At 38.7% G+C, this 13,232-nt stretch overlaps 1 protein-coding gene across 1 annotated transcript in view; it reads right to left on the minus strand.

Moving 5' to 3' along the window:
* pam (peptidylglycine alpha-amidating monooxygenase) overlaps window positions 1–13,232 on the minus strand; it is a 180,383-nt gene that overhangs the window by 69,688 nt on the left and 97,463 nt on the right. The window contains 4 exon segments of the mRNA XM_034192957.1: window positions 1,271–1,474; window positions 3,486–3,696; window positions 10,884–10,956; window positions 11,127–11,243. Of these exon segments, the coding sequence (XP_034048848.1) occupies window positions 1,271–1,474; window positions 3,486–3,696; window positions 10,884–10,956; window positions 11,127–11,243 (605 nt within the window).

Consider the following 13,232-nt stretch of genomic DNA (forward strand, 5'->3'; position numbering starts at 1 on the left):
GAGACATGCTCATAATGAGATTCATGTAGCAGGGGAGAATCAGGAGACCTCTGCTCAGAGAATGGTTAATCCATATCGCTGCATGTTATACCCGTGTGTCCACGTCATCTACTATTGCCACTGCAGACTACAGCGCTCATGAACGCTCCCCGCTCTGGTCCCTTTCCATTCCACTCCAATGAAATTGGTCACCACTCATTTCAAGACAAAAAACAATCTGCACTGTATTTTAAACATAACTTAAACTGTAGCCTGGCATCAAAATAACTGAGTAGCCAGAACCACACTCAAGCAAAAATGCCTTACTTCGAGATACACTAAGGAAATTTTAAAATAAATAAATAAATAAGCCACCTGTAAAATTACAATAAAAGATGCATGTTGTGTGCGGGTCTGGCATCGTACTGGTATGTGGAGCAAGACATGTTTCAGGCTTGAAGCTCCAGTTTCTTCTAGTATGCTGCCCCATGCTCTGACAGACTGTGCTCGCTCCGTTCACAGGCTCTGACATTTACTAAATACTACCTCTAATAATTACATTAGACTATTCACAGTTTGGATGATGGTGTGTCCCAATGTCATAAATTTTTTAAAAATGTTTAAAACATTCCAGAATGCTCACAATGTCCTCCAATGCTGCTTTCACCACACATTGCACCATTTTCAGGCCTCGATTGGGTAGCCAATTTGTTTTTCCACCACAAACAGTCAATCAGGTGACAAACATTGAAAGCGGGGACTGGCTTAAGGCCAACACTGCCATGACATTCACTCCCCTGATGAGATCCAATTAACCTTTCCTGCTGTATTTGGCAACAGAATCAATATATTTTAAATGATCTAAGAATTAAAGAGAAGAGGAGCTAAACCTTATTGCTATTCACACACACATTGACTTTTTTTTTACTTTGTCATTTTCTTGGACAGAAGAATGGTGACTTTGAATTTGTACTGAAGTGAATGTATTTAGGCACATATATGCTTAACAAAAATACCTTGTACACAAACAAAACTCAGACAAAGCAGTTAAAAGAAAAAAAAAAAAAAAAAGAAAACAATGTACATAGTGCTCAAAAGGCACTATCTATTCCTTCTCTTTGGGTAAAAAAAATCTTGAATTCTAAATAGCAATTGCTTATTTTTAACTTTGTACATTAATTGAACAGTCTTTAACGTTATCAGATCATAGAATTTTAATATTTTCAATTTAATGCACAATTAAAAGTGGTAAGAGAGATGTGGGGATGAAATATAAAGTGTTAGCCCTTACCTTCAGCACTACTATAGGTAATAGCAAACACCTCTCCTCCAAAGTCTTCTTTCTTAATTTCCTTGACAAATTCTCCAGTCTGGGCTAAGAAACACTGGATACGGCCATTTTCCCTGTCAGCCACGCATATTTCCTGTTTGTCAGGAAGGAAAACCAGGCTGTGGGGAATTTTAAATGGCACACGTCTCCTTCTGTCTGAAGAACCTTAAATTATTGAATTAAAGGGAAAAAGAAGAGTGAAGATTATGAAAAGTGCAGAATTTCTGCCAACCCCATGTTGCAAAACATAATAATAATAATAATAATAAAAAACATAATAAATCACATTTTCTATTGCTGCTAAATTGTGATTTACTCATTCCTAAAATGTGAAAATCATCCTAATTGTTAGCTCACTGAAGTTTTTATTTGGCTATCAGTCAAAGCATATCACAGTTGAAAGCAATTTATCAATATGATCTGATAGAGTGTCAACATTAACTTGAGAATAAATACCTCCAGTGCATGAGGATTATGCAGAATTACAGCATGTGTGGGCCCCATTTTTAAAGGACCAAAGGCACAAAAATATTATCACAGTTGTATGCTAATACCTCATGATTTCATTGACAAGTTAGCAGATAAAAAGTTCTAGAAATTATTTTAAACATTTTGTGTCATAGTGTAGGCTCATTTGTCACGGAATAAAAATTTGTGTTTTTTTTTCTTTTGGTAAAAACAACAACTCACCTGATTCTGTTAGAATATGATTTAAACATTTTAAAAAAAAAATAGGGTGTCATTTTTGTGTGTGTTGTAACACCCTGAAATCCAAGATGGCTTCCATAATACAAAAACGGCATACATTTGACATTACAGTTAATATAAATCTGGTTCCAATATTTTTTTTCAGCATCTATTCCTTGTAAAACTATCTAGAGATTCGCACATGGATAACAACTTCCCTGTGACTACTAGTCTTTTTATTTTGTGAAATTTCAGACTGACTGCCATCCTGAATTAAATGTGGCGGACCCAAAACTGATGTGTGTATGCAGTCGCTGGATACAGTTTTTCCGTATTAGGTTTAAACATTTGGTGTTTATATGTATGCAAAGATATATTTTCTTTGTATTTCCAGGAAACAAGACCACACAGCAACTATAATATCCCTTAGAGTCCGTATATTAACCAACATGGCAGAGTCTTCATCTAACAAGAAGTCAAAAACTCTGGATTTTGGACTTTGGCCTTATTTGTCAGCTGAGCAGCAAAACCCCCCCCCCCCCCCCCCCCCCCCCAAAAAAAAACTAAATTATCAAATGTTCAAGGAACATTTGGATGCCATCTTGAAATTAGGCATGTAAATAATAACTTTAGCCTAAATTTGATGATCCCATTGGTTTCCTTGTGTCAGAAAACCTATACTTAGAGACATTTGTAAATATATCTAGTGTATTAGCACAAATATTTCATCATTGCTAAATGGAGGCCATTTTGGATGCCATCTTGGATTTTGGACCTTTTGAATGTGAAGAAATTTTTTTAAGCTTATGATATCTTCTATCAAAATCCAGTGAGTTTTTGCTTACACCCCCCCCCCAAAAAAAAACCCCAACAACAACATAAACAAACACAGAATTACAAATTATGCTACACTATCACTAAGAAAGCAGACAGAATGGTAAATGTGTCTGGAGCAGGCTGTCCTCAAAAGCTGAGTGACTGCATGAAAATCACTACTGAAAGAAACCATCAAAACATCACTGGCAATAGAGCGTTGTATACATTCTCAATGTGCATCCTCAATAGTGCGTAAATCTCACGTGACTAAGCGTGAGCTCCCACCTCCGCTGTGGGCATGGGGAGCGTTAAGTGCCTATTCGTCCAAGACATGTATAAGGAGTGAGTCTCACAGCTTATTCCACAGGGCACTATTCTACTACGAGCACCCATAATCCAAAAAAATAAACCCCAGCCTCTGCACTACAACAGTTAATCTGTCTCTGCATGTTGCTAAAGTAAAACATTCCGCTTGTTCTTCTTGTTGCTTTGACAAGCAGAAAAAAGGGGAATTTAGTTTAACTTTTGTGTCACGTGTGAAGGAGCTGCTCGCACAGCTGCCAGGAGCAGAATGTTCCATTATTATCACATTGAAAACAAAGGAACATCCAGCTTCCCATCTGTCGCACTCTACCAACTTATCAGTGTTATTTGTGTAGAGTCAGACTAGTACCTGCACCCCATTCAGACAGGTACTGGCCTCCAGCTGAAAACTTAACTATCCTGGCATTGCAGTAACCATCCGATATGAAGATGTTCCCAGTAACCGTGTCAACAGCGACATCAGTAGGTTTGCAGAAGTGATTCTGGTCACTGCCTGGTATGAAAGCCTGTCCAAGTGCCAAGAGGGTTCTGTCTCTGCCATCACTCGTCACTTTTAACACCTAAGGTTTGCACAGAAAGAAAAGGGCTGAATATGTGGTAAAGATTTTAACTGTATGGACAGCAGTCAAATGATTCGAGCTATCTACAGTGATATTGCACCTGTATTTTTTGCCTCTGTACACCACAGGAATAGGGTACAAATAAAACAATCATGATATGATTGTAATGTAGACTCTGACCTTTAATTCAAGGAGGTTTAACAAAAACATCACATAAACTATTCAGTTACTGTGCAAAGTATTCACAGAGCTTCACTTTTCCCACATTTTGTTATGTTACAGCCTTATTCCAAAATGGAATAAACAGATTTGTTTCCGGCAAAATTCTACTCACAACACCTCATAATGACAACATGAAAAAGTTTTTTGAAAGTTTTGCAAATTGAAATCACATGTAGATAAGGATTCACAGCCTTTGCTTGGTGCACCTATCTTTTGGCAGTTTTGTCCATTCCTTTTTGCAGCACCTCTCAAGCTCCATCAGGTTGGATGGGGAGCGTCAGTGCACAGCCATTTTCAAATCTCTCCAGAGATGTTCAATCAAATTCAGGGCTGGGCTCTCTGGAGCAGGTTTTCATCCAGGATGTCTCTGTACATTGCTACATTCATCTTTCCCTCAAGCCTATAGTCTCCCAGCTCCTGCTGCTGAAAAACATCCCCACAGCATGATGCTGCCACCATCATGCTTCACTGTAGGGATGGTGCCTGGTTTCCTCCGAACATGCCGCCTGTGACAGAGTTCAATGTTTGTCTCATCAGACCAGAAAATTTTGTTTCTCATGGTCTGGCTACCCTGCCATACAGGACTGATTGGTGGACTGCTGCAGAGATGGTTGTCCTTCTGGAAGGTTCTCCTCTCCACAGAGGAATGCTGGAGCTCTGACAGTGACCATTGGGTTCTTGGTCACCTCCCTGACTAAGGCCCTTGTCCCCGACTGCTTAGTTTAGACGCACGGCCAGCTCTAGGAAGAGCTTCTATTTACGGATGATGAAGGTCACTGCGCTCACTGGGACCTTCAAAGCAGCAGAAATGTTTCTATATATGACCAGTATCTATTCTTGATACTGTTGACCATAAAATTTTATTACAGAGATTAGAGCATGCCATAGGTATTAAAGGCACTGCGCTGCGGTGGTTTGAATCATATTTATCTAATAGATTACAATTTGTTCATGTAAATGGGGAAGCTTCTTCACAGACTAAGGTTAATTATGGAGTTCCACAAGGTTCTGTGCTAGGACCAATTTTATTCACTTTATACATGCTTCCCTTAGGCAGTATTATTAGAAAGCATTGCTTAAATTTTCATTGTTACGCAGATGATACCCAGCTTTATCTATCCATGAAGCCAGAGGACACACACCAATTAGTTAAACTGCAGGAATGTCTTACAGACATAAAGACATGGATGACCTCTAATTTCCTGCTTTTAAATTCAGATAAAACTGAAGTTATTGTACTTGGCCCCACAAATCTTAGAAACATGGTGTCTAACCAGATCCTTACTCTGGATGGCATTACCCTGACCTCTAGTAATACTGTGAGAAATCTTGGAGTCATTTTTGATTAGGATATGTCCTTCAATGTGCATATTAAGCAAATATGTAGGACTGCTTTTTTACATTTGTGCAATATCTCTAAAATTAGAAAGGTCCTGTCTCAGAGTGATGCTGAAAAGTAATTCATGCATTTATTTCCTCTAGGCTGGACTACTGTAATTCATTATTATCAGGTTGTCCTAAAAGTTCCCTGAAAAGCCTTCAGTTAATTCAAAATGCTGCAGCTAGAGTACTGACAGGGACTAGAAGGAGAGAGCATATTTCACCCATACTGGCCTCTCTTCATTGGCTTCCTGTTAATTCTAGAATAGAATTTAAAATTCTTCTTCTTACTTATAAGGTTTTGAATAATCAGGTCCCATCTTATCTTAGGGACCTCTTAGTACCATATCACCCCAATAGAGCACTTTGCTCTCAGACTGCAGGCTTACTTGTAGTTCCTAGGGTTTGTAAGAGTAGAATGGGAGGCAGAGCCTTCAGCTTTCAGGCTCCTCTCCTGTGGAACCAGCTCCCAATTTGGATCAGGGAGACAGACACCCTCTCTACTTTTAAGATTAGGCTTAAAGCTTTCCTTTTTGCTAAAGCTTATAGTTAGGGCTGGATCAGGTGACCCTGAACCATCCCTTAGTTATGCTGCTATAGACTTAGACTGCTGGGGGGTTTCCCATGATGCACTGAGTGTTTCTTTCTCTTTTTGCTCTGTATGCACCACTCTGCATTTAATCATTAGTGATTGATCTCTGCTCCCTTCCACAGCATGTCTTTTTCCTGATTTTCTCCCCTCAGCCCCAACCAGTCCCAGCAGAAGACTGCCCCTCCCTGAGCCTGGTTCTGCTGGAGGTTTCTTCCTGTTAAAAGGGAGTTTTTCCTGCCCACTGTCGCCAAGTGCTTGCTCATAGGGGGTCGTTTTGACCATTGGGGTTTTTCTGTAATTATTGTATGGCTTTTGCCTTGCAATATAAAGCGCCTTGGGGCAACTGTTGTTGTGATTTGGCACTATATAAATAAAATTGATTTGATTTGATTTGATATACCCTTCCCCAGATTTGTGCCTCAAGACAATCCTGTCTCAGAGGTCTACAGACAATTCCTTTGACTTTCCAAATCGTGTCTATTCAATGAATTTACCCCAGGTGGACTCCAATTAAGCTGTCAAAACATCTCAGATATGATCAGTGGAAACAGGTGGCACCTGAGCTCTATTTTGAGCTTCATGACAAAGACTGTGAATACTTATGTATTTATCCATATATTAAAAGTGAAGTAGCCTCTGTGTACGTGTATGCGTGTGTGTAACTTCGATCACGGACAGCTGATCGAAGTTGCCATTTGGAATATTTATATATTTTGGATTAGGGACAAATGCCACGAAAATATAAAGTTGATAGGACTAATATTTTTGGAGAAATTAGCGCTATTAGGTAACAACAGTGAACAATGGACGCTGTTATCACCACTAATCAGTCCCAGGTAACCAGACAAGCTCTGAACAAAGGCAATATCTCAACCTTGCCAGTTGTAAAACATGACATTAACTAAATGTGCCAAAAATTAAATACAATTATTCACAAAACGTTCTCATTTTATTTTCCTGCATTTTCAGTTAAAATCATTATAGAAACTTTGCATAATTTATTACCACCCTTGAAAAATGTCAGCTACCAATTATATAAACACTACCCAATCTAGAACTCATGGATCCCCACAGGCAACACACTAGTTTTTAAGTCATTTGTAAGGAGGAAAAAAAATGAATTTCATCCATTTTGGAATAAGGCTGTAATATAGCAAAATGTGGAAAAAGTAAGGCACTGTGAATACTTTCCAGATGCACTGTATTACGGCCACTTTTACTGAATGTGCCTCAAATGTCAGAGAATAATTGTAAAAATCATCCAGCCAGTTTTCATTAGACAAGCCGAGGGATGGATACATCACTTTATTTCTTAATATATGAGGTATCATAAATGATGGTCAATGCAAATTCAAATAGCATGGTAACTTAAGTTAAATCTGTCAAGAGCAAGCTGTTCATTAAAAAAAAAAAAAAAAAAAAAAAAAAAAAAAAAAAACTGGGTCACTGTGAAAGACCAGTGATAGAAGCAATCAAAACACCAAGACAACTACAACCCCAATTCCAATGAAGTTGGGACATTGTGTAAAATGTAAATAAAAACAGAATACAATGATTTGAAAATTTGAATTTGAAAAGCGCATATTAAACAAATATGTAGGACTGCCTTTTTGCATTTACGCAATATCTCTAAAATCAGAAAGGTCTTGTCTCAGAGTGATGCTGAAAAACTAATTCATGCATTTATTTCCTCTAGGCTGGACTATTGTAATTCTTTATTATCAGGTTGTCCTAAAAGTTCCCTAAAAAGCCTTCAGTTAATTCAAAATGCTGCAGCTAGAGTACTGACGGGGACTAGCAGGAGAGAGCATATCTCACCCGTGTTGGCCTCTCTTCATTGGCTTCCTGTTAATTCTAGAATAGAATTTAAAATTCTTCTTCTTACTTATAAGGTTTTGAATAATCAGGTCCCATCTTATCTTAGGGACCTCGTAGTACCATATCACCCTAATAGAGCGCTTCGCTCTCAGACTGCAGGCTTACTTGTAGTTCCTAGGGTTTGTAAGAGTAGAATGGGAGGCAGAGCCTTCAGCTTTCAGGCTCCTCTCCTGTGGAACCAGCTCCCAATTCAGATCAGGGAGACAGATACCCTTTCTACTTTTAAGATTAGGCTTAAAACTTTCCTTTTCGCTAAGGCTTATAGTTAGGGCTGGATTGGGTGACCCTGGACTATCCCTTGGTTATGCTGCTTTAGACGTAGACTGTGGGGGGGTTCCCATGATGCACTGTTTCTTTCTCTTTTTGCTCTGTATGCATCACTCCGCATTTAATCATTAGTGATCGATCTCTGCCCCCCTCCACAGCATGTCTTTTTCCTGGTTCTTTCCCTCAGCCCCAACCAGTCTCAGCAGAAGACTGCCCCTCCCTGAGCCTGGTTCTGCTGGAGGTTTCTTCCTGTTAAGAGGGAGTTTTTCCTTCCCACTGTTGCCAAGTGCTTGCTCACAGGGGGTCGTTTTGACCGTTGGGGTTTTTCATAATTATTGTATGGCCTTGCCTTACAATATAAAGCGCCTTGGGGCAACTGTTTGTTGTGATTTGGCGCTATATAAAAAAAAAGTTGATTGATTGATTGAAAATCCTCTTCAACCTATATTCAATTGAATACACCACAAATACAAGATATTCAATGTTCAGACTGATAAACTTTGTTGTTTTTGTGCAAATATTTGCTCATATTGAAATGGATGCCTGCAACACGTTTCAAAAAAGTTGGGACCGGGCAACAAAACACTGGGAAAGTTGATTAATGCTCAAAGAACACCTAATTAGAAACAGGTGAGTGTCATGATTGGGTATAAAAGGAGCATCCCCAAAAGGCTCAACCATTCACATGCAAAGATGGGGTGAGGATCACCACTTTGTGAACAACTGCATGAAAAAATAGTCTAAAAGCTTAAGAAAAATGTTTCTCAATGTTCAATTGCAAGGAATTTAGTGATTCCATCATCTACACTCCATAATATAATCAGAAGATTCAAGGAATCTGGAGAACTTTCTGCACATAACAAAAACATTCGATCCCTCAGGCGGCACTGCATTAAAAACCGACATCATTGTGTAAAGGATCTTACTGCGTGGGCTCAGGAACACTTCAGAAAACCACTGTCAGTTAACACAGTTCGTCGCTACATCTACAAGTGCAAGTTAAAACTCTACCATGCAATGCGAAAGCCATACATCAACAACATCCAGAAACGCCACCGCCTTCTCTGGGCCCGAGCTCATTTGAAATGGACAGACACAAAGTGGAAAAGTGTGCTGTGGTCTGATGAGTCCACGATTCAAATAGTTTTTGGAAATCATGGACGTTGTGTCCTCTGGACAAAAGAGGAAAATGACCATCTAGATTGTTACCAGTGCAAAGTTCAAAAGCCAGCGTCTGTGATGGTATGGGGGTGTGTTAGTGCATGTGTTATGGCATGGACAACTTACACATCTGTGATGGCACCATCAATGCTGAAAGGTACATCCAGGTTTTGGAGCAACACATGCTATCATCCAAGCAACGTCTTTTTCAGGGACGTCCCTGCTTATTTCAGCAAGACAATGCCAAGCCACATTCTGCACGTGTTACAACAGCATGGCTTCATAGTAAGAGTGCAGGTACTAGACTGACCTGCCTGCAGTCCAGACCTGTCGCCCACTGAAAATGTGTGGCGCATTATGAAGTGCAAAATATGACAACGGAGACCCCGCTAGTGAACAACTGAAGTCGTACATCAAGCATGAATGGGAAAGAATTCCACCTACAAACTTCAACAATTAGTGTCGTCAGTTCCCAAACACTTATTGAGTGTTGTTAGAAGGAAAGGTGATGTAACACAGTGGTAAACATACCACTGTCCCAGCTTTTTTGAAACATGTTGCAGGCATCCATTTCAAAATTAGCAAATATTTTCACAAAAACAATAACGTTTATCAGTTTGAACATTAAATATCTTGTCTTTGTGGTGTATTCAATTGAATATAGGTTGAAGAGGATTTGCAAATCATTGTATTCTGTTTTTATTTACATTTTACACAATGTCCCAACTTCATTGGAATTGGGGTTGTATGAAGGAGTTTTATATATAGGCTTCTATGGGTGTGAAATCACAAAAATGCAGATCGTGCAACTTTTGTCTGTTACATTATCAGATTCACAGCTTCATGGCGGAAAAAAATACAAAAGGATTTTCTGAAAAATAAGGAGTGAAATTTCATGTACATTTTGTCAGAAAATACTTGAGGGACCTGGGCCTAGATGTGGTTTGTTTTCCTCAAAGAAAATCATTCTCTGGTCTCTGGTTTTGCAATTAATGGTTTACTGATAATTCACGATTAGCAGATGACTCACGTTTTGGGGGTTAACAGGACAACGACAAAGAAGGACTGGAGAGATCTGCCTCTACTCAAAGTAGGTTCAAAATGTATGTGTGTGTGTGTGTGTGTGCGTCTCTGTGTGTGTCAATGATTGCTTTAAAATGCATCTGCCGTGATGTTTTGTCAGAGATGCAGCTGCTGGTGTTACATGTAATATGTTGTAGATGTATTGTTGTGTTTGTAACAGCACAAGTATTTGTGAGTCATCCTGGTAAAGAACCGAAGCTGCTTTGCACTGGAACAACAACTTTATTACAGCTCATTCACTCTTTGATGCCGGACTGACCACTCTGTAAGCGGTTGTTCGCTTATAGTGTGAGCACCCTCTAGTGTCACACTTGAGACACCACACCTATCATCAAGTTTTTTAATATTGACATTGTTCCTATGTAATTTATTGCTTTAAATTATAAATATTATACCTGGTCTGGTCATATTTGTTGTTGGTTATGTTTAATGTGATGATTAGTGTTTGTCAATGCTGCGCAAATACAGTGTAGGATTATAAAAAAATATGTAGGCTACTGTATGCTAAAATTGTTCCCCTCATGGATCTCATATGCCCCCCCCCAACCAAGACTGAGGTCTGGTGACAGGTCTGACTATACATACTGTCCCAAACAAAGCTTACCTGATGGAGAGCTACATCAGTAACCCAGTAATTATTGTCCTTATCTGTAGTTATTCCATGAGGCAAGTAAAACCTGCAATCAATACATAATTACAAGGGAAAAAGTTTCATTGTAACAGATGATGGCAAACATTCCATTTTCTTAGTTGTTATAAAGTTGTATTAGTAACAAAATGATCAGCTACTTCTGTTTGTGTCAGTGCTTTCATTTTAAAAATAAAACTAAATCTGATTCAGACTTACATGTTTCTTCCAGAGGCCTTGAGGATGTGTCCTTTGACTGGATCAACAACCAAAATAGTGGACTGCTGAATAGGACCAAGAGACCTCTGCTGATATGCTGCCAGGTTGTCAAAAGAACTGTCAAAGAGCGACAAAGTGAAGATGTTACACAGGGACAGTCTCACGTGACCCATTTAAGAATTATGTACATTTATATACACAGCCCCTCCATTTTCAGAGGCCCAAACTAAATGGACAAACTAAACATAAGCACCAGTTTCCTTTCAAACAAGTCAGGCGATGGAAATAGCAGGAACATTTCCAAGTCACTGAATATGTCTTGAACTTCACTTACATCAAATCAAATCAACTTTATTCATCCGTTAGGAACTTCATTTGCAGAGAAAGCACCAGAGCAGAAACAAATGTCCATTCACAGATTACACCAGAAAGTTCATGAGTTCCATAATAATACATTAAAAACATTAAAGATTACAAACAAAAGTAAATCCTTTCCAAGATTTGAACATTAACACACATAGATGCAGAAAGGGATTATGGGTAAACTCAGCCTCTGCTCACACTGATTGGTTGACTAATTCATTCTATGTAAAAACCAACACAAGTTAATGTAATGTGTGTGTGTTGGTGTTTATAAAATAAATGAGTTTGTAAAATATGTAATTTTTGTAAAGAAAAAAGAAAAAAGAAAACAAAAGGTATTTGTAAAACTGAAAAGTCTGTTAAGTTCGGATTCAGGTCAACAAATGTGTGATATAACCGGGGTCAAAATGCATAGAACACTGCCATCTACTGGCACCCGGTTATATCACACGGTTTTTGAATCACAACTTACCCATAATCCCTTTGGGCATCTGTGTGTTCAAATCTTCAGAATTAGTGTATTATTCTAAAATTAACAGATATATTTTCACTTTGTACATTTTAAGAGTTGACATTAATGTAGTTATTCTCTCTGGATTAATTTGATTTATAAATCAAAACCATAAGTCAAACCTGCTTTCCTTTTCAAGATGTCTGCCTCACGGCTGAACATCTGTATGCTGTCAAGATAAATGATGCTTCCCTATAGCAGTGGGCAGGGCGCACAAAGACAGATGCGCTGACTCATTTGCCGTGTTTGGGTTTGTGATTGCTTTTGATTCTATCAGAAGCACTGGCGGTGTTTAAACTCAAAATCGGCTTGTTAGTAGCTGAGAGACAATACTGAGTTATCGGTTAGCTGTAGCTTCCCATAAATTTTTTAGTGGTTTACCAGTTTAGCGTTATAAAAGATGACCTTTCAGTTAGCTGATTGCAGTTATCAAAACTAATGTTTTGGTTAGCTGTGCTCACCACTGCCCATGTGCTTGCATTAGTTAGCTGGTTAGTACTTGACAGTGTTTGCATTCCAACTCAGTATTGTGCTGATTCATTTTATTTTTGTCCCAAGTGAAAAGGTGACCCCAAAAGTGTAAAAACAAAACTTAGATTGCAAAACACCAAAGTTCTCCTTTAATTCAAAGGATTTAAAAGTATCACAATACCCATTTCAGAATTTCTGAAAAACATAAGGATTACTTTATTGCAAAAATAATTATTGTTGACAAATCACCACCTTTACAGAGAGCATGATCTTCATGATCCAAAATGTTAAGTCCATGGTCTATATTCAATAAAATGGCTTTTATTTTTATGTTTAGGTGTTGCGGTAAGGTCTTATGACTTTCTCTCTTCTTACTTTAGTGTCTTCTTTTGTTATTCTTTAATACTGCATAGGCAGGCTCGAAACATGTTGCCTGTGGTGCATGCATTATTTGTTATTTGTTGTGGTGGTGCATAATTTGTTTATGTAGATAAAAAGTTAAAAATTATCAAAAATTTATCAAAGGGCAGCACTCTGGCATAAGCCCAGTTTACACATAGACGGTAAGAGCTCCCGGAAGCGTCCCGGAAGAGTTTTTGGCCGTCTTACAATCAATCAAACACCGTTGTTAACGCCGGCACTAGGGGGCATGGCTTAGTTCCGGCTTTACCGGGAATCGTCTAAAAAATTATTCAACATGTCGAATAATTCCGGGAGCGCTCCCGGAGAATTCATGTGACGACAGAGACAATGCGAACAAC

The sequence above is a fragment of the Thalassophryne amazonica genome, chromosome 17 (genome assembly GCF_902500255.1).
Source record: "Thalassophryne amazonica chromosome 17, fThaAma1.1, whole genome shotgun sequence".
NCBI classification, from domain to species: domain Eukaryota; kingdom Metazoa; phylum Chordata; class Actinopteri; order Batrachoidiformes; family Batrachoididae; genus Thalassophryne; species Thalassophryne amazonica.